Source organism: Rhineura floridana, chromosome 7 (assembly GCF_030035675.1).
Source record: "Rhineura floridana isolate rRhiFlo1 chromosome 7, rRhiFlo1.hap2, whole genome shotgun sequence".
Lineage (NCBI taxonomy): Eukaryota > Metazoa > Chordata > Lepidosauria > Squamata > Rhineuridae > Rhineura > Rhineura floridana.
Window position 1 is genome coordinate 18,900,351 of NC_084486.1, and position 23,105 is coordinate 18,923,455.

Genomic DNA, 23,105 nt, shown 5'->3' on the forward strand with positions numbered 1-23,105 from the left:
CTCTGTCCTTTCCTCAAACTCACTCATTGCCAGCACACAGAAGCACTGCACTCCATGGGACTTACTTCTGAGTAGACCTTTTAAAAATTGCAGTGAGTCCTTCAAAGCTCCCCCCCTCCCATTTTCTGCCTCTTTCCTTCCCTCAAGCTCATTCCTTGCTTCAGGCTGGTCTCCCTTCCCTTCCCTTGCCTCCATTTTAGTTTTACTCTTCTTTCCCGCTCCATGGCTCCAGCAACTGATGTTTCCTTCAGCCCACTTCTGATTGGCTGCTGCTGCTGCTGCTGCTAGAAGGAAGGCTCAGGCTGTCCCCCGGGGAGAAACTGATTGCTCACGACCAGCTCCATGGATACAGCATGCAGGGAGAATCACCACGTGAGTAGAAGAGGGCTTTTTTCAGGAGGCCTGTACACGTGGTGATTTTTGAACTCACCGAGTGTACACTCTTTCTCACGAGCAGCTGTACCCAGGTACAGGGGGCTTGTACCTGGGTACAGAGTAACGTGTGAATACCCCTCTAGAATACATGCATTGGGAGATCCTGTCTGGTAATAGAAAAAAGAACTGTAGTTGAGGTGCAATTTATACCATCTAGTTTAAATGTTAAACACTTAACTTGAGAAACATTTACTCCCCCTAGAGACTTCTTAATATCAGCCTATGGAACATCCACTGGAACTCCTAAGACAACTCCCCGTTTCTCTGCCAGAAATCAAGGCAATTGACAAGATACTTTAATTTCCCCTAAGGTCCTGAAATTCAACTATCAGTCTGTTCCTTATTCTTACATTCTACTAGTAAATCACCTCCCTGTATACATTGCGCCTGGCTTATATCCCCAACAGCTTTCTTTAACCACTCTGCCAACTTAACCGGGTTCACATCTCCCACTTTTATATCTTGTACTATTGATTTAATACCAACAAAATATCCAGGCTCCTTCCTTCCCTGAGTGAAGTCAGAAACTGCACCCCCTCCATCAGCTGTCCCCAGTTTCTTCTTTTGCTTGCACTTCCTCCTCGAATCCCTCTTCTGCATGACCCTCTTTACTATTCCTTACACTACAGGGGAGCACCTCTTCCATCCTCCTCCCCACTTACTCACACCACACACATACACACACAACCACACACACCACTCACTCAAAAAACAGCTTCAGTTCCTCCTTACTCTAGCCCTTCCTAACACTACACTTCCAAGATAGCTAGATCCAGGTGCTTCTGGAAAAGAACAAACAAACAAACTCTACACCACACACTCTTCAACCCGCTCCCCTTGACAAACCGCCAAGAACCCGACTTACACCGAGTCCAACAACCACCTGGTCTCTCAACGAAGCTGCTATACACCCGATGCTGGACTCAAGCCTGTTTGTCCTGGTCAACTCTGATTGACTGCGGCAGCTTTAAGGCAAGAGTGGGTGCAGGGGTGCAGGGCTTTTCTCTTAAAGCCTTGCAAGCCAGCATCACTTCCTAAACTGACCATGTGACTATGGGACATTACATAGTCACATGATGGTTGTTGGAAGTAGTGCCAGCAGGGAAGCTTTTGAAAGAACAGCCAAGAGCTGCAGTGCATGTGAATAGGAGTTTCTTCTTCTTCTTCCATAGAAAGCATTTAATATGGTAAGTGGAAACCCTCCGCCCCTTCAAATGTTATTTGAATTTCTTCTGCTCTCTGCAAAAAATTTATTTATTTATTTATTTATTTATTTATTTGAGTTTATTTATACACCACCTTTCCACAGAGAGCTATGCCCAAAGCGGCTTACAACAAACATTCAAAATATCAAAATACAAAACACTGAGGTAGGGGAAAGAAGTCAGTTTACAAAACAACCAATGCATTCAAAAAGGACAATTCAGCAAACATCCAGTATTACAAAAGAAATAACCTAGACTTTAAAACATAAGTACAAAGCAAACAGAAAGCTAGCAGACACAAGGTGCTGGTGTTGACCTTTAAAGCCCTATACAATTTCAGCCCAGTTTATCTGAAGGAGCGCCTCCAGCATCACCAATTATGCCGCCTGACAAGATCAGCCACACAAGACCTTCTCTCGGTCCCACCAGCTAAAACAGCTAGGCTGGTGCGGACCAGAGAGAGGGTATTTTTGATTGTGGCCCCCACCCTCTGGAATTCCCTTCCTTTCGACTTTCGCCATGCCCCCTCCTTGATAGGTTTCTGCCGAGCCTTGAAGACCTGGCTGTTCAGGCAGGCCTACGGGATCGCTGGGGTGGGTTAGTTTTTAATGCTGTTGCTTAAATGTAAGAGGGGTGATTAGTTTAATTATTGAGTGTGGTTGTATTGGTTTTATATTGTATTTTTATTTTATTGTGTTAATGTACGTCGCCTAGAGTGGCCGTTAATTCGGCCAGATAGGCGACTCACAAATAAAATTTTATTATTATTATTATTAGAGGTTCAGGTGCTCATCTTGCTGCACTTGAAGGACCCTCAGCAGCCTGTCTTAAATACAGTTCAGAGTGGAAGGGTCCTCTGTAGGCTCCTGAGGAGTCTATCTGTCTAGTTTTCCAGAAAGACAGAAATGAAAGACAAGTAAAGGGTTAAGGTGTGCAGCAGCTCAAGGACAGCTCATAGCAGAGGCTGCAGCTGGCACAGAGCAAACCCAGTCTATAAAGCCTTGAAAAAGAAACTACAAGGTGTGGGGGTGTTAGGAGAGTAAAGGAAAGTATTCGTATCTGTATTGAAACCGTTTCTGTACGAAATCCTGTCAGTAAAAGACTCTTAACAATTAACAGCCCATGTGTGGGTATCCTTTCAACTTGTTCTATCCTGCTGGGCACACGCAATCGATACACCGCTGCCAACAAGGGTTATGGGCCCAGCTAGCCCAGCCAGCCCAGCAAGCCCAGAGGCTTAGGAAGCGCAGCTTGTCCACAGTGCCAAGGAAGAAAGACGGAATAGTGTCCAGAAGTGTTCAGGAGACGTGGCTGCAGGCATGGCAGTCTCACTTTCAGCCGGGATGCCTTTGGAAAGGCTCAGCGAATGAAACTATTCCTGTTGGCGATTAAGGATGCAAGCATTCCTTACTAAGGAATATTTATGGCAGGTGATTGTGACTGACCCACCGGCGGAACCGCAACCGGCTCCATGGATTCGAATGGATGAAAGAGCAAGGTCGTTTATCGTCTTGGCAGTAGATGATTCCCAGTTGCTGCATATACAAGATAAGCCGACAGCGAGGCTTATATGGACTGCATTAAATGAGGTGCACATAAGAAAAACAGCCAGCAGTAAAATCCATTTAGCATGAAGACTCTATCAGATGAAGATGCCTGATGACGGGACAACGTCTGCCCATTTATTGGAGATAAAGAAACTGTTTGCAGAGCTCCAAGAAAGGAATGTGGTGTGCACACAGTTGCAACAAGTGTACATCATTCTCTCTTCACTGAATTCATCCTGGGATCCGATCGTGAGCTCGTTGGAAGCTATGCCAGACGAGGGTCTGACAGTCGAGTATGTATCGGGCAAACTGCTACAGGAGTGGGAGAGACGAAAGGAAGCCGAAGGAAGGGAGCAAAATGAGAAAAGAGAAAGCAGAAAGCTAAACTTTAAGGACACAGAAGCATGATCTTTCGGACTAAAGGTCTGCTACGTCTGTGGTTCTAATACTCATCTACAAAGAGACTGTGAAGCGAAGCGGAACGGACAAGGAAAGAAGCCTTTGAAAGTACACATAGTCAGAGTATCAGGTTCAAGAAAAGAGGACAGAGATTGCACTGTATGGGTTGTAGACTCAGGCGCTACCCACAGTATGATAAAGGACAAAACATTATTCAAAACTACACTTCCCATGAAAGAGGATGTTGTGCTTGCGGATGGCATGCACAGACAGGTATTGGGGAGGGGAACTGTAAAGTTAAGCGTACTTAACACTGTAATGACTGACGTATTATATGTACCAGGCTTAGAAAGTAATATCATGTCTGTTACGAAACTGAACACAATGGGATATATCATCACGTTTAGACAAGGGACATGTGAGATAAAGAAAGGGGACAAACTCTGTTTGAAGGGGTATCCTAGGAATTTGCTGTTTTACATTCAATTAAACCCCACAGGACGTGCTACTATGATTGCAAACAAGAAACCTCATGATAGATGCATTCACCTATGGCACAGGAAACTAGGCCACGCTAATTTCGGTACGATCATAAAAACACCCAGTAATAGTATGGATGTAACATTAAAAGAGTGTAACCAGTATGTAGAATGTCATATATGTAATCAAACCAAAGCCACAGTTGCTCCCAAATGTAAAGAAGCAGAGAGTGGCACAAGTGCACCATATCAAACGATTCATATTGATCTTGCAGGACCGTTTCAAAGATCACAAGGTGGTGCCAGGTATTTTCTAGTAATAGTAGACAACTATACCAGGTTTTGCACCATATATTTGTTACATGCGAAAGACGAAGCAGAGGGGAAACTAAAACTGAAAAAGATTGAGGTGCAACATGGTATAACAATCCAACGAATACGCTCTGACCAAGGGGGAGAATTCACTGGTAAATCGCTAGAGCAGTATTTGTTAAAGAAAGGGATAGAACAAACTTCAACAGCCCCATTTTCTCCGTTTCAGAATGGAATAGCGGAGAGAAGAAATAGAACCCTACAGGATGCAACTAGAGCCATGTTAAGGGACTCTGAGTTATACGCCAATTACATTCAAAACAGGCTGTATCATAGGGCAATACAAATGTCACCATATGAAAAACTCAATGGAAAGAAACCAAATTATGGAATGCCCTCCCTCTCTGTCATCTTTTCGGCACCAGGTAAAAACCCACCTCTACACCCAGGCATTTTAAAGTATTTAAGCTTTTAATCTTATTTTTTTAGTTTTCTTTCACTTTGTTTATATAATGTTTATATTGTCTGCGCAATACACACTTGCTGTATTTTAAATATTGTGGTTTTATCATGTTGTACACCGCCCTGGGAGCTGCTAGCTATAGGGCGGTTTAGAAATGCAACTAAATAAATAAATAAATAAACTGCAGCATATTGTGAGATTTGGGGCGAAGTGCTGGGTGCACATTCCCAAAGGAAAACGGAATGGGAAACTGGCTCCCAGAGCACAAAAAGGGCATGTACTGGGATTCCAAAATGCTTATTACCGTATCTGGATACAGAATCAAAGAAGGGTGGTGCTTAGTAGGAGCATCAAAGTTCAGGAACAGGATTGGGATAACATTGAGTATGTTGAACTGGGCAATTCACAGGAACATGACGCAACCACAGAACATGAAATAGAACAAGAGATAAAACAGGAGGAAGAGGAACGACCTCTTGCTAGCGTGGATGAGGGAAGCAAAGAGGAAACAGAGCCTCAGGTGACATTGAGACGCTCTGAAAGAGCGAATCTAGGTAAACCACCTGAAAGGTTTCAGATTGGCACAGTAACAGGCCAAGAAACAAACAGGTGCAAAGAAAAAGATGATGGTGAAACGTTGTACCTAGAATGTGTTAAATAAAGATCGCCATAACTGTAGAAACTAACTGTAATTGTGAAAAGAAAAAAACCAAACGTCATTAACTGTGTCTTTATGGAAAAGGTGGAAGCTGTAGGCTGCTGAGGAGTCTATCTGTCTAGTTTTCCAGAAAGACAGAAATGAAAGACAAGTAAAGAGTTAAGGTGTGCAGCAGCTCAAGGACAGCTCATAGCAGAGGCTGCAGCTGGCACAGAGCAAACCCAGTCTATAAAGCCTTGAAAAAGAAACTACAAGGTGTGGGGTGTTACGAAATCCTGTCAGTAAAAGACTCTTAACAATTAACAATTAACGGCCCATGTGTGGGTATCCTTTCAACTTGTTCTATCCTGCTGGGCACACGCAATCGATACACCGCTGCCAACACCAACTAGATGACTTACAGTTGGCTGCCTTTTATCTCCTCCAGAAGAGACCAACAGCAGCAACAGAGAAATACTGAGGAGGGCAATGATGACAAGCCCTCTTTCCCAGCCTCCTGGAAATTCCAACTGCTGGTGCATATTTTATTGCTCCACAGTTCCTCATGTCCATTCTGCCGCTGCCTCTGTGTCCTCCAGCTCTTTTCTCATTTCATTCTACTCCACCACCATCCGATAGTTGGCTCCATGCTGTTGTCACCACAGGGGCATCTCTTCACTCTGGGCTCGCTCCTCGGCGGCTACAGCGGTGGCGGCGGCGGCTTCCCCTCTGGCTCCTCCTTCGCCTCCTCTGGCCCCGGCGGCAGTGGCTTGGGTGGGCCTGGTGTGGGCCTTGAGGGCCTTGCAGAACTGCTCGAGGCTGACTCCATGCTCCCCGTGGCCCAAGCCAGCGCACCAGGGCGGCGTGGTGCCAGGAGAGGATCAGCTCGGCCAGGGGCGTCTTGCACTGGCCCAGCAGCACCGGAGGCAGTGGTGGCACCAGGGGAGGTGGCGAGGACGATGTCAGCGAGGAAAGGGCCATGGGGCCAGAGGAGGAAGGCGAGGCTGATGACTCCATATTACTGTCACCTCTCTTCCTTTGCATTCCGTTTAACTTTCGAATTATGTAGCACTTAACACTCTAGTATAGTCAGGATGCCCATTCTTCAATTTTCCAAACGTTGGTCCTGATGGCGCCAAAGCTGCACCATCCACTTGCAACAGAGAGATAGTAGCAAGTGCACGGGGGGGAGAGAGAAGAGAACTGCAAGGTTTGCAGAAGTACAAAATAATTCTTCAGGGGGAAAAGTCTTCTAGCCAAAAGGTCAAGCCTCGCTCACAGTTTCTCCAAGGGGGATGGCCAATTTAATCCTCTACAAAATCCAACATTTTAGAAGGTGTACCCAAATACTCAAAATGCCTCTTTCACAGAGTCAGGACTTTTACTAAAGTAGGGGAAAGGGTTCGGCCGAGTTATAGTAAAGGCAGAGATGTTAGATGTGTCTCTTAATGGTTCTTTCTTTCCAGATGTACATCCGATGACGTAGACATTCTCTCTTGTATTTATCATTCAGGAGCAGATATTATTATCCATGATAGTCATTCAGTACTGCTATGGAGTTATCAGAGAGGATGGCAATCAATTTGTTAAAGCTGCTGACAATATCCAACCTGAATGGAAGGATACTGACATTCTTTTATTTTGAACAGTTCACAGTATAATTAGAGCAGAATTTCATTGCTTCTAAGGTGATATCCAAAAAAAAAAAACAAGTTTCCAGAGAGAAATGACAGCTACCAGAGAAGAATATACTCTACAGACTATTACATTGTTTATGCTGCTTTTTCAATGTCATTATGCTGTAGTTCTTTTGTAATTCTGCTCTGCATGTTGCCATTCCTGGGGTGTACTTAACCTCATTCCATTCTGGATCATTTCGAATTACAAAGCATAATGTGATCTTACAATTACACAAGTTTATTAGATGCCAGCATCTCAAGAGTAAAAGTACCTGGCAAAGTCCTGAACCCACACATGATTCTGCAGGCTGAACATCTAAACACAAGCCGAGTTTGGGATCTTTGTTACCTACAGGGATTAGTAACATAACGCTGGGTTTATGGGAGGCAAAGTATCAAGTCCTGTTTTCAGGAAAATTGCAGTGTGTTGTGCCCATCATACTACAAGTTGCACTAGTATCTTCTTGATATCAACTTTCTGCTCAGGGTCAAACTAGATGTGACATCCTCAGGCCCATATGAAGTCAGGGTCTGATTTAACTCCTCCCCCCAATTGTGATATGACACCTGCACCCCTTGTTAATTTGTCTGCACACTTGTTAATTTCCCCCCAGCTGAGCACTAATACCAGAACATTGGACAAAGGCAAGTTGTGGGAGGGTTTAGTATTGCTCTGCTTTATATATAATTGGTGGCCGGGCCCCATTTTAAGAGTTGATTCTGCTGCCATAGCTTCAAGTTTGTCCCTCAGTCACTCAAGGAGGGATCTCTTTCTAATCCAGAAGTAGTCAATGTGGTGCCCTTCAAATGATGGTTGGACTCCAATTTTCGTCAGCCCCAGCCAGCATGGCCAGTGGTCAGGGATGACGGAAGTTGTAGTCCAACAGTATCTGGAGGGCACCATGTTGCCAAGCCCTGTTCTAATCTGTCTATTCATGTTACTTAGCAGAAATAAACATTATCAGAGCAAGTCATGCTAAAGGGGGGGAAAGCTTTCAAAGTAACGCTACAGGCTCTCCTCTGCCATTCTGGTCTCTCCTTTGGGATTCCGAAGTAAAGATTCAAATAGGCAGTGAAAAGATTAAAGGAGTGGAAATGAGTTTTTTTGTTTTGTTTTTAAAAATAAAAATAAAATGAATGATGTATGGATCCCTTCATATGAAGGAATTCTGAGGATAATGTAAAACTTTCATTGTCTGATTGTATATTCCCACACCATTAGGATGTCAAAATGATAGATGATGTAGTGAATAATAATTTTTTAGACATTTTACCTTGGAAGATGGAACCAGTTGAGGGTTAAAATTGTATTATTTATCTCCACTCTGCCTTTCTGTGAATCGTATTCCTTGACCCACTTCTCTAGTTTTCTGGAAGAGGGCAACATTGTTAGTGAGGTAGGCTATTAATCAGTCTTTGACAACAAATAGTGTTCTTCGTAACTTAATCCATCTATGGTATTAGGTTGCATGTATGGTTTAAAAAAAAATCCTGCCACACATGTTTTAATGACAAGGAATGTTTTTTTTGCATCCAAGCTATAAAATATATGACTGTGTCTACAATTCCATACACATTTACTTTGGAGTAAGCCTCATTGAACTTAATGAGATTTGCATCTGAGTAAGCAAGCATAGGTTTGCACTGTAAAATTCTCTGTCCCCTCGCACTATCCAGTTCTTCACACATTTCTTTGGCACATTACTGAGGTCTACTTTGGATATTACGTTTTCCCTCCCTGGTTTTCAGAAGGGTAACTGTTTTGCTGTTGCAGCAAAACCAACCAAGAGTCTTGTGACACTTGACAGACTAACAAATTCATTATGGCATAAGTTTTCATGGACTAGAGTCCACTTCATCAAACACATGAGAATAACATTATTGTTATGGCCGTCCCCGAGAACTCTGATGAGGATGACGAGTGGGAGAAAGAGGCCATGGATTAGAGCCCTTCTGCCCAAGCTGCTGAGAGCAAGCTTCTCCCATTGAAACTCTCCCTCTAGAAGTCTCACAGGCCCTCTGTTTCTTGGCTCAGGGGTAGGAAGAAGGCCCTTCAAATGCTGGGGACACCTTGACTCTGCCAGGGAAACAGGAGGAGCTCAACGGCACAGCACAGGCTATCAGGGGAGAAGGAGAGCCAGACATTATCCACAAAGCAACAGTGGAGCCACAAGAGGCAGAAGGAGACCCAACCCCCAAGAAGCAGGGCCGGATGAAGCTGAGGTGGGCCCCTAGGCTGATTCTGAGCCGCCCGCCCCATCCCATCCCCCCCACTTCACCTACCTTTCTGCTTTTTTTGCGGCTGCATGCACTGTGCGCGCAGGTTTACCATTAATCAAGATGGCGGCTGAGGTTTCTCTAAGGGGCTGATGCCTCTGCCGCCATCTTGGTTTATTGCAGCAATGTGCACATGTAGCACGCATGAGTGCCATCAACCAAGATGGCGGCAGAGGCTTCAGTCCCTTAGGGAAACCTCAGCCGCCATCTTGATTGATGGCAAACTGCAAAAAACAGCAGAGAAGAAGGTAAGTGAAGCGGGGTGGTGGCGGGCAGTTCGGATGCTCTTGTCCCGTGATCCATGGCTCCTGTCCTGCTTCCATGGATCGCGGGCCCCCAAGAGCTCCGGGCCCCTAGCCTACTAAGCCTAATGGATAATCTGGCCCTGCCAAGAAGGAGTATCCAGCTTCAGGCCAGGAGCTCCTGGCAGGATAGGCACCGTTGTGAGACACTGATCTTTCCCTTCCTCTTTTTAAAAATATGGTGAATAGGCAGGGCCAATTGTTGGAACAATTTCATGCTCCTGTGCAGTTTCAGGTCCTGATCCTGGAATCCTGACCTCTGCTCTTGTCCTTGAGATGTGTTTAGGGAACCCTGAAGCTCCTTACCTCATCGCTGGCGCCTAAGGGAGTCTGGACTAATTTCTGCTCTTCTTCTGTTGCTGAGTTTACATTGTCAGTCTGCTAGAATAAAACCTGGCTTCTTTACTAATAATAAAACACACCTGTTGTTGTTCTTGGGCAGCAGCCAGGACAATATTGCTTTTGATGAAGTAGACTCTCGTCCACAAAATATTACTCCATAATAAATTTGTTAATCTTTTAAGATGCCAAAAGACCTTGCTTGATTCTTATCTTGTAGGTAGGGTTACTAGATTTTGGGGTCTGCTGTGGAGTTGCAGGGTTTTATCCTTCTTCTCGGGCTCTCTAAGAGAAGGAAGAAAACTTCAGGACAGAAAGAACCAAAGTAGTAGACTATTTTGTGCTTATTCTAAGAGCTGGTTCTTTCTTTAGCCTTGCACCCCCCCCAGTCCAGCAAGTCACACCTTGAGCCACTAAGTACACTACAGCTTTTCTCCTGATGTCTACGGTGATCCCCACCAGGCACCACTAAATCCATCCCCTCATCTGTCAGACATTTTTATAAACACATCTAATTTCTGAAAAGGATAACCGTAAACTGTTGCACAGCACATGAGGCGGGTTCTAAGTGGGAATAAATGACTAACAATAATTATGATGGCTGCATTCATAGTAAAAATATTGGGAATGTTAATATTGATAGAGAAATATGGCAGCCTTCCAGTCCCACCATTTATACACAATGCTAATGGTAAAGGGCTATCAAATATTTATCTACTACTTTTTGAAAGACAAAATTTCAAGATGCCCTCCCATTATTTTTAATCTCTTCAGCATGAATTTTAAAGTTGTAAGTGTCTGCCAAATGCCAACTCTACCAAGATAAAATGTACATCTAACAAAATTTATACTGAGCAACAGCAAAAAGCTTAGCATATAATTGGTTCAAGTTGGAGTGAATTGATGAATGTAGCAACATATCTCCCAAGAATTAAACTTTCCAAGCCTTGCTTAACAAACCAGGATCAACAGAATAGGACACTGTTTGAACCTTGTGGCTACAAGAGATCCCCAAGGCATTTGGGAAGATCTAAGTATGTTTATTTTCAAGGCAAAAAAATAAGGTTAAGGAAGGTCATAACAAAAAAATATTTTTGAAGAATTTTTGAAAGAAATGCAGAGAAAATTATAAGAAACAGTGAGTTTAAACTCTAGGGGGAAATATTAAAGTTAAACATTAGGAAATAGAAATCACCCATATGAGCAGTTTTGCAATAGAACAAGTTTCCTGTAATTAGAATAGGTTGTGGAGAGGGGGTGGGTAGCTGGGTTTAAAGAGCAATGGGATACTTTCCCTCACCAGGATCTTGAACACATGTGGCTATCCTACTGGAGCACCTATGTTTCTAGTTGATGCTGTGGATGGAGTTACTATTGATTTAAACCAGGGATGGGGAACCTGTGACATCCCAGATGTTTTTGGACTCCAATTCCCATTCGCCCCAGCTAGCATGGTGTTCTACCAAAGGGGCAGATGTTCTTTTGCAGATTCAGAGACAATGAACACAACAAGTGAGGTAAAAGCTAAAGAGTTTGTTCAATAACAGAAAAAAAACCCTGCAAGTATAAATCACAATGCTTATGTTCCTTCAGCTGTTGGGGAACCCAACTGGGAATTACCCTTTGAGGAGATGACAACAGACAGATGCCTTTACGGTTGGAACTGGCCAGTATACAGCACCATCTCAGGCTGGCCTGCATGGAGTTCCTTCCTCATCAGAGGCTTGCCCCATCTGAGTTTCCTACTGACAGGGCTGTGATCTCCTTTTATATATACTGTTCTTAATCTCATAGACCATAATCCATTTTTCCAAAATATGCTGACAAATCTGCCCACCTGCTATTTGGATTGCAATCCATTGGGCTGGTTTCTGCCCTTCCAGGGGGACAGTGGACATGATCTGCACTGCACGACAGCTTCAAGAAAAATGCATGGAGCAAAACTGACCTCTGTATATGTCATTTATTGATCTGACTAAGGTCTTTGATACTGTGAATCAAACTGCTGTCTGGACCATCCTTCTGAAAATTGGATGCCCTGATAAATTTGTGAATATTTTGCGACTCCTCCATGACAACATGACAGCAACAATTGTGGATAACAATGGCTCTCAAAGTGACCCATTCAAAGCGGGATCAGGCATCAAATGGGGATGTGTCATTGCTCTGACTTTATTTGCTACTTTCATCGCCATGATTCTACAACTTGTTGAGGGGAAACTTCCCACTGGTGTGGAAATCACATATAGAACAGGTGGAAAGCTTTTTAATCTCAGTAGGCTGAAAGCAAAAAGTAAGGTAATTACAACCTCTGTCATAGAACTTCAATATGCCAATGATAATGTCGTCTCCGCACATTCTGAGGAAGATGTTCAAACTATCCTAAATGTTTTCGCAGAAGCATATGAAAAGTTTGGCCTGTCACTGAACATCAAAAAAACCAAAGTGCTTCATCAGCAAGTGTGAACCAATCCCTCTGTAGCACCATCAATCCAGCTGAATGGTGTAACGCTGGAGAATGTCGATCACTTTTGTTATCTTGGCAGCCATCTCTCTGTAAAAGCTGACATCGACGCTGAAATTCAGCATCGTCTGAGCTCTTTGAGTGCTGCATTCTCCTGAATGAAGCGTAGAGTGTTCAAGGATCGGGATATTCGCAGGGAGACCAAAATGCTTATTTACAAAGCCATTGTACTATTGACCTTACTGTATGCCTGTGAAACATGGACTATGTATAAACACCACTCCCAACTTCTTGAAAGATTCCACCAACGCTGCCTCCGGAAAATTCTGCAAATTATTTGGGAAGATAGGCGGACTAATGTTAGCATATTGGAAGAAGCAAAGACCACCAGTGTTGAAACAATGATCCTCCAACATCAACTTCACTGGACTGGCCATGTTGTTCGAATGCCTGATCACCGTCTTCCAAAGCAACTACTTTACTCCCAACTTAAGGATGGAAAATGGAATATCGGTGGACAGCAAAAGAGGTTTAAAGATGTTCTTAAAGCGAATCTAAAAAAATGGAACATGAACATCGACAACTGGGAAGTCTTGGCCCATGAACATCCCAAATGGAGGTCGGCTATTATCAAAGGTGCTATGGACTTTGAAGAAGCACGAGTACAGGGTGAATGGGACAAACAAGCTAAGTAGAAGGCACGTCAAACAAATCCTCATTGTGACCATCTTCCACCTGGAAACCTATATCCTCACTGTGGGAGGCTGTGTGGATCCAGAATTGGCCTCCACAGTCACCTACGGACCCACCGTTACAGACCTTATCTTAGAAGACAATCTTACTCGGCCACGAGTGATTGCCAATGAATGAATGAGACCATAATCCATTTTTCCAAAATATGCTGACAAAGCTGCCCACCTGCTATTTGGATTGCAATCCATTGGGCTTGACAAAGTATTTATTTATTTAATATTTCATTTATGACATTTATATCCCACCTTTCTTTCATCAAGGAACTCAAGCGGCATGCATATGGTTCCCATGTGGTTTCCCATCCAGGGCACTGACCGGACCCAGACCTGCTTAGCTTCACCAAGGTGGTGGCTTTATTCCCTTCAGACCATACCCTTGCCACAGTTAAGGGACGTGATGGCAAGCAGGCAACACGGACCCCATTTAACAGGTGGCTGGCCTTGAGATGATTACGAGATAGCAGATAGAGCATGGCATGGCTGAAAAAGCAATGCTGATCACTAATTGCTCGGCAAGCAGCCATTATCCTCTACAAAGCGGTGTACCTTGGGACCCTGCTTCAGCTTATCTTTAAGAGATAGATAGCCCCGAAGTCCCAGGCCATATCTTCTTGACAGGGAACTAACTTTCCCAGGCTAATGCCAACTAGAGGGAACAGCATTAGAGAACTCAGGCTTAAAAGGTTACAACAGTAAATTTGCAAGGTTGCATATAGAATCATGGTTGACTATAGGGAAGAGTCTGGCCCCCAGGGTGAAAATAAGCATGAGAGGAGCTGTTGCCACACTCCACTATTAATCCTCCTTAAGATCAAAATTATCTTCCACAATTTCCCAATACACATGACTAATGGTCAGGGATGATAGGAGTTGTAGTCCAGCAATGTCTAGAGCAGCCTTTCCCAACCAGTGTGCCTCCAGATGTTGTTGGACCACAACTCCCATCAGCCTCAGCCAGCATTGCCAATGGGAGGCTGATGGGAGTTGTGGTCCAACAACATCTGGAGGCACACTGGTTGGGAAAGGCTGGTCTGGAGGGTTACAGGTTCCCTGCCCTTCAGAGTGCTGGATTTACTCTATACAGCCTTATATGGCTTAGAACTCCACCTTGTCGAGTGCCTCTTCCATTATGAGCCTTCCTGGGCCTTGAGGTCATCATCTGAAGCTCTTCCCTGTATGCACCTTCTGAGAGAGGTTTGGAGGGTGGCAACAAGAGAGGAGACCTTTTAGGTTATGGTCCCCTTTGCCCAGCAAGGTCCACCTGGCAGTGGTACTAACATCTTATCAGCACCAGGTGATAGTTTTCCTCATCTCTATCATTTGATTATGATATATGTATTTTCTGGCAGGGATGTGTGTCCAGCTGTTTTAAAATTCTATTGACAAATATGTTGGTTTGCTATTATCAGTTATATAATTTTTATATTATTTGTATTTTATACTGTAAGTTGCCTTGAGACTATTTTTAGTAGAAACCATTTAAGAAATAATAGTCATAGTAGCAGCAATAGTAATAATAATCATTATTAATAATAGGGTTGTAGCAGAGGCTGCACATCTGTAAAAGCTCAATATCCAGGAGCTGCATGATATTGGGACTGGGCCATGGGCTTGCATGGTCCCATTCTACTCTTCGCACTGCAGATATAAGATGATGAATGAACCATGAAAGCACACATTTCTTCCATACTATCAGATTCTGTCTTTTGCTCTGCTCAGTCAGTGAGATCCCACATTCAAATAAATAAAGACAAGATCTCCCGAGGTTCTTACTAGCTTCTCCCCATCGTGAACAGGGTATGGGGAAGAACATGGATGGAAGCATAGGAACCTGATATTTATTCCTACTTTCACACTGAATAAAAACCTGGGGCTAAATTATGTGTAAACAGGCCCCCTGAGGTAAATCTGTAGCTGTTTTAAGACCAGTTCATAAAGATAACAATTTAGATGTAAAGGAAACTGTTTAGCTGTGAAAAAAAGAGTAAAGACTTCTAAGCGAGTGAAGACTGTGATGTTCCTATATTAATGTATATATGGTAAGTGTTGGTTGTTTAGAAGATACATGGTAAGTGGAGTGAAAGAGGAGGGGGACTGAATAGGCAGTAGAATGCTAGATGATTGGCTGAGTGTTTAAAATGGCTGAACGTATAAAAGGAAGAGTGAGAGTGGAATCTGGGGGGAGAAGAGAAAGAGTGGGTTGTTTGGTGGGTTTGAGAGAGTGGTTTGCCAGGAGAGAGTGGAGAAGGAGGGGGGTGGAGTTCGGATTAGTATTGAGTAAAACCATATGCTTATGTGCCTTAAGAAGAAATCTTGTTAATCTTGTTAGCTTTGTTATCTTTAATAAATACTTAATTTGGTTTACCAAAGGCCTGATCCTTGGCTGAGGTTTCACAGACCAGAAGGGAGGGTAAGGTAATGACCAAGGCTGAAGGGAAACTGTAACAAATGGTGGCAGTGGTGAAGAGAATAACAATACCAGTATTCAGAGTCTCTGGGAATACTAGTATTAGGACGTGACTGGTAGTTGCCTAGCAGGGGGATCTGTTGAGATCTGTGCTAGAGCGGGGAGAGAAACAATAAAAAAGGACAGTCCGGACTGGTGGAGTCCCTGGTGGTGCCTAGTGACAGGCAGTAGCCACGCGCAGGTAGGAACCTGACAGGGAGAGCCAGGGAAGGGCATCACAAAGACCAGCTAGTACAAGCTGCATTATAACAACAACATAATAAATGATGGATTTACTGCAGAATAATTTTGGAAACGGTGTGTGTTGCCCTGTTTGGAAACCCCCAAGGCATTATAAGCAAAGGACAGCCCTCCTCTGAATTTTGGTTTGACTTCTGATTGTTTGGCACCAGCTCTCCTGATCATTGTTTTCCCTGTCCCCTCCTTCCCATGGTTTCCCAAAGGGTTTGAGCCAGGGGGGGGGAGGAAAGTCTGTAGCTGAAAGGGCAGCTGAAAGCGCTCTCTCATTCTCTTTGCTATTAACAACTTTCTTGAAGGTTTAATAACACAATTTTGCAATCAGTTATCATAATTAAAACGATAATTCACACCATTTGATGTCAAGATTATTAACACAAATGACCTCCCATGAGATCTGTCCAACCACAATGGAGGCGTATTAGTATGTAGTTCCTAATAGATCTAATCTTATTAAGAGAACATTTCAACAATTATTGCTGTATTTATTTTAAAATTAGGAGGAAATATTAATAAACGAGGAAGGTAACAATTAGGGTTGCTCGGTTCAGGGCCTGAGACTGATCCTGTATCTTTAGGAGAAGAGAAAGTCAGCCAAGTGCAGATGTTCTTGCAAGACTGTAATGGGAAAAACCACAAGGTGGAATTCGCCCTTCCCCCTGCACAACTTTTAAAGATACAGAAGACCTCTTGGTTGCCAGGCCCAGTCTAAGAGGTCTTCTGTAACTTTAAAAGTTGAGGAGGGGGGAGAGAGAATTCCACCTTATGTTTTTTCCCATTACAGAGTTGCAAGAACATCTGCACTTGGCTGACCTTCTCTTCTCCTAAAGATACAGGATCAGTCTCAGGCTCTGAACATGGCAACCCTACTCAGTATGTTTAGAGTTAGGAAGAGTTAGACTCCGTTATTTTGTCCTGTGGCTGATTTCTCAACTGTCTTTTTGATACTTTGATGTTTTGTATCTATACCTTATGGGTGATCTGTGTTCAAGGAATTTGATGCTGTTCCTTCTGTGTATTTACCTATTTTGATGAACTTATATATTTTCTTTATGCACTTTTAATATCTTTAATAAAGCTACCTCATATTTACTCTGGTGTGTGTTCTAGTAAAGCCCAGGTCTAAGTCCAGCACCTTGACCTTTTTTGGCTACAAACTACTGAGTAAACATTTTAGTTTAAGATTCTTTTCTCCTTGTAATCCCACACAGGATCTCCTGTTTATAGGCTTGGGTTGTTGTTTTGTTCCCTTGAAGAGGGGTGGTGGCAGCATAACTACCTGGCAGGGTTGGATTTTGAGATTTTTTACTAGCTCTGGACAGATTGGCATTGGAAAGGTGCTTTAGAGGGTCTGGGGTCCTCAGAGGGTAAGAACCAGTGACACTGGCAGGTGGAGCTTGAGATAAATAGGTAGTTTATCCATAAAGCTGTACTGTCTGTTGTTCTGTGCAATGTCATCTCTCCATTCTCTTCCATGGAACTGCCCCAGTAAAATTCTGACCTTGATTAAGAGCACAACATAGAGATAAATGCATGAATATAGAGGAAATTGCCTCTGTTTTGTAGGTACTAAAAATGTTCTTATTTGTATTCAGTGGCAAGCTGATATATTTGTGTGTCTTGATAAACAAGGCACAGCTATGTATTGCAAGGGGTGATCTAGCTATATTTCTAACCCATCCTTTCATTTACTATTTGTAAAATGTGTTCCATGTCACTGTTGGCATAAACCTGTTCTCCTTTAGTGCTTGCTTCAGATCAAAAGTAAGAAAGGAGAGAGAGTATATTCATGGACTGAATAATAGGGATACATTTGCAATTTAGTGTGCAGAATGGTTCTCGCATTACACTTTAAAGATGTTGGTATGTTTTCATGAGTCACACGTATGCCAATATGAAAAGGAAATGTATGAGTGGCAATGCCAACATGGAGGGAATAGAGTCATAGAGTCATAGAATAGTAGAGTTGGAAGGGGCCTATAAAGCCATCAAGTCCAACCCCCTGCTCAATGCAGGAATCCAAATCAAAGCATTCCCGACAGGTGGCTGTCCAGCTGCCTCTTGAATGCCTCCAGTGTCGGAGAGCCCACTACCTCTCTAGGGAATTGGTTCCATTGTTGTACGGCTCTAACAGTTAGGATTTTTTTCTGTTCTCCAGTCGAAATCTGGCTTCCTGCAACTTGAGCCCATTATCCCGTGTCCTGCACTCTGGGATGACTGAGAAGAGATCCCGGCTCTCCTTTGTGTGACAACCTTTCATGTACTTGAAGAGTGCTATCATATCTCCCCTCAGTCTTCTCTTCTCAAGGCTAAACATGCCCAGTTCTTTTAGTCTCTCCTCACAGGGCTTGGTTTCTAGTCCCCTGATCATCCTTGTTGACCTCCTCTGAACCTGTTCCAGTTTGTCTGCATCCTTCTTGACGTGCGGAGACCAGAACTGGACGCAATATTCAAGATGAGGCCTGACCAGTGCTCAACAGAGGGGAACGAATACTTCACACAATTTGGAAACTATACTTCTGTTAATGCAGCCTAATATAGCGTTTGCCTTTTTTGCAGCCCCATCACACTGTTGGCTCATATTCAGCTTGTGATCAACAACAATTCCAAGATCCCTCTCACATGTCGTATGGCTGAGCCAAGTATCCCCCATCTTATAACTGTGCATTTGGTTTCTTTTTCCTAAGAGTAGAACTTTGCATTTATCCCTGTTGAATTTCATTCTGTTCTTTTCAGCCCAATGCTCCAGCCTATCAAGGTCCCTTTGAATTTTCTTTCTGTCTTCCACAGTATTAGCTATGCCCCCCAATTTTGTATCATCTGCAAATTTGATAAGCATGCTTTGTACCTCCTCATCCAAATCATTAATAGAAATGTTGAAGAGCACTGGGCCCAGGACCGAGCCCTGTGTTGCCCCACTCGTTACTTCCACCCAGTTTGAGAAGGAACCATTGATTGGAAGACTGAGGTGTAGTAGAATTCATTCCAAAATAAGTGTCTCTTCAACAGCTTATGATGTGCTCTACACTGTAGAGTCCTCTTGATTATGACAATGCTTTAACCATTGGATATCCATGAACGGATGCTTTATTGCACTTAATTCATATTACACCATCCTAGGAGAAATTGGTCTTATCCTAACGAAATGAAAAGTACTTATATAAGGTTTGACTGTTATGTAACCTAGGGAACAGGCTTCTATTTTTTCCTTCCCAATTTGGAAGGAATTCAAGCTAAAAGTTGAGATTGCCAAAGAATTGTACATTGTACTTGGTTGTTTTGGATTATGTGACATGCAGTAATTTTATTTGCTATGTGTGACATGCTTAGATTGTGAAGTATTTCAAATGAGACTATAATCAATGTATTACAAATAAAGGGATTTTTTTATAGGCTGGAAACAGTTATTCCTCCCCCCACCCCATTATATTTGTCCCTTTATAGTGTAGATTTTATACATAAGGTTTTCTGCAATGACAATTCTCAAGTTTATTGTACCAGAGATCTGTAGCAGAGTTGCTCTTCTACTCTTATCACAAGTCTGGGAGTGAGTAACACGAATCTAACTAGTATATCCAGTCAGTACAAGTATTTCCACTTGCACAATGGGACTTCCCCCCCTCTCATGCACACATGCCACCCTCCCCAAATCTGCTCGAGAGGGTTGGGGAAATCCATGGAACAGATTTAGGTGTGGGGGGGAGGAGAGGGGGAGAACAATCTGTTCTGCAAGCACAAATCCTTGTGCTGATGGAATGTTCACGGACTGCTATGTTGGATACAACCCTATGTCTTTAAATACTCTGCTTCCCCATCGGTCAAACACTGAAAGTAGCATTCTTTGCAATATTATTTTAATTTTTTTTTCTAGAACCTCATCCCCAAATCTGCGGGCACTCCTACCACAGATGAATATGTGTCCCACTCGCAGGCGGCTGGTGCCCTCTAAAACTGGTGGGGCTGCTATGAGGTCATAGGGGTGTGGCTAATGTTTGGTTTTCTTCCCATCCTCCTGCAGTGAAAGCTTCTGTGGGTGCTTAAACATTGTAGTTTTACAAATAGAGCCTAAAGAAACTGAAAAAATGCCTTACTTTGGTTTAGGAGGGGTCCACAAAAGACAGTAAAATTATTGATAAAACAAATTTATATATGTATAAATGCAATAGTTAGAGCGTTGGACTAAGATCCCCACTCAGCCATGAACAACACTAGAAACTCTTTTAAAACAACTTTCTCCTTCTACTTGCCCACACCCACACCCACACCCACACACATAGACAACACAGTGGCCACTCGTTTCTTTCAAGCTACATCTGGTTAAATGAAAAACATCAATTCCCCCCCTCACACACAGCAATCCATTTGGATCCTGCTTTTTCCTCCCCCTCCTCTCCCTCCAACAGTTAGCAAAAGGCTCATTAGGGCTAACACCAAGGCCTACCTCCCCCATTGCTATCCCCCTCCCCCTCCAACAGTCAGCAAAAGGCCCATCAGGATCAAAGCATACATCCCCACACGCCACTCTGCATTTTCCCTTGCTCCCCATGTACCAACATACACCCACTCACCTACCCTGCACAATCAAATACTGAACTGAACTCACACATAAATTTTGCTGCTGCTTTCAAAGGTTGCCTGCAGAGAAAGAATTGTGAATGTGGTTGCTTTAGCCTACTGTTTGCAAAAGTGAGGGAATAGCAATGCAAACTCAGAGAGGAGCCAATGCAGATTGCAAATGCATGCATCTGATGGGCTCAGATTGAAATGCATTGGGGTGGCTCTTCATAGTCCTGACCTACTGCTATGTAATTTCCAGTGCATTTCTGAGGGACTCCTCCTGATTGGTTAGAGCTTATTCTATGGGAAATAAAATCAAAATGGAGGTCCTGGAGGTGCTGAAGGGACCACTGCCCCCCCTTAGCCACTCCTACTAGAATTTTAACCCTGGAAACAGGGATGGGACCATAGCAATTATTGTGATTGGCTGTGCTATCCAGAGACAATTGGTCATAACAGAAATGGATAGAAGCAAATTCAGAGTTTCTCTAAATGTGAGGTACTGTATTGAATATGAATGTAAGAAACAGAGAAAGACACTGGGCTATAGATAATGTATTGAATACGAATATAAAAATCAGAGAAGGGACTGGGCTGTAGGTTTGAAGGTTTAGGGTGGTTAGAGTGGGCAGTGCCCCACCTGTCCTTAATGAGAGGCCTCCACTGGTCCCACTGATCACATCCTCTGCAACGGTCTGGGGACACTGAAGCTAGTGTATGTGTTAATTTCATTGGGGTGTAATAACATTTGTAGATTGTTTTTAATGTATTATACAGCCACGAGATTACTATAGCCAGCATGGACTTTTCGCATTCTGCATTGTTAAATTGAAAATACCTCCAAGACATTCTGTTGCTTGCCATAAGCACATTTCAAAACAAAACCTGACAAAACTTACAGACCTGAACTCAGAAACACTTGCATAACAACCCTTTAAGTTTTTGTGGCAATACACAAAACAGTCAGAGAGAATCAAGAGTTCAAAGTGTAAAACATGAGAAAAACAATCCAGACCACTATTGTAATTTTTTCTCTCAGTGGTCTCATCATCTGTTGAAATTAATTAAAAATCAGCCATGTTCACAGAGTACCTATAATCCTATTACTGACCTTGCCCCATATTCTGACCTTCATCGTCTGCAGTGTAAAAGTTAAAAAGATGCCTGGCTGATTTTTCATCAATTTAAGAATGTTAACATTGGAGTCAATGATAATCATGAGCATGCTCAGTAAGAACCAACTGTCAATGTTCTAAAAGCCAGACTCACAGCTGTTTGGCTTGGCTAATCAGGTGGCCACTCCCACACCACACCTTTATTTCACTTTAGACAGTCATGGCTTCCCCCAAAGAATCCTGGGAAGTATAGTTCGTGAAAGGTGCTGTGAGTTGTTAGGAGATTCTTGTCCCCTGACAGAGCTCCAGTGACCAGAGTGGTTTAACAGTCAGCCCCTCTTCTGGGGATTGCAGCTCTGTGAGGATAATAGGGCTTCTCCAGAGTAGATCCGCTGAAATCATTTAATAAAGGCCCAAGATAAAACAGTGGGAGGTGAAATATATTCTAGCAAATTTCTAGGTGTTCTCTATGTTTTCTATAATTGACCGTGCCCACCTTCCCTTAAGTGAAGTGGTTGAAGCATAGCAGGCTGAAAATAGATCTTGGTCAGGCCAAGTTTGTTATCTTGTGCAAACTGAGACTATTCATTGTAGACTATTCTGTAGAAGATTATTCCACAATTGTTTTTGGAGCTTTTGGGGGGGGGGTAGATTATGCAAAGTGTTGCTGTATTTCACATATTACAGAAACAGAAGCAAAAAAGAATGATTTACTATGGGAAACTTCACTAAAAGTGCAAAGCAAATAAAACATTTTTAAAGTGACTATCTGTACTCTATCAACTAGCTTAGTATTGTTGCTTCCTTCCTGTTAAAACAAGATCAGCACAGCATGTCTTGTTTCTGTTATTAGCCCAAATAATGTGCAGATTAATGTGCAGTGGTGCAGATGTTGACACCACTAACCGTATGCTCAGAGGCACATTTTACCAAATTCTTCCAAGCTACACAGGAAGTGGATTGGACTGTGAAAGATAAACCCAAATTGTGTTTGCATTTTGACAAATTTGTAGAGAAGTATAATATATTGTATTGTTTTTTTCCCAACAGCTAGATTCATTGCTTAAGTAGCAACATATTGTAATCAGTCAAAATTTATATTAAACTGCAGTTTCAGGTTCAAAATAGGAATAAAACATAACCTTCAGTTTGAAACACAAAAGGCTATCTTCACTATCATATGACATTGACCAATAAAAAGAAAAATTAAAATTGAAATTAATAAAAATAAATTTGACACACATTTCTAGGATGAATGAGAGAAATATAATTTTCTAGTTTAGATTCTGTGTAGAAACAGTAGTAACACAGGAAAGAAGCAAAGTAAGAAGAACACCAACAAACATACCATAATGTAATTTTCCATCTTTGGAGATGGCAGGTGTTGCCACCACTCACCATATGCTCAGAGGCAGATGTTACCCAATTCTTCCAAGCTA

At 42.8% G+C, this 23,105-nt stretch overlaps 1 protein-coding gene across 2 annotated transcripts in view; it reads left to right on the forward strand.

The window, feature by feature from the left end:
• Window positions 1–23,105, forward strand: part of NRG3 (neuregulin 3) — a 1,022,346-nt gene that overhangs the window by 387,757 nt on the left and 611,484 nt on the right. The window contains exon 1 of one of the 2 annotated variants that reach the window (XM_061634990.1): window positions 348–372. The exons of the other annotated variant lie outside the window; for it this stretch is intronic. Within the exon in view, the coding sequence (XP_061490974.1) occupies window positions 354–372 (19 nt within the window). The 5' untranslated portion in view covers window positions 348–353. Of the gene's footprint in view, window positions 1–347; window positions 373–23,105 lie in introns of those variants that run through there. 2 annotated transcript variants of the gene reach the window in all.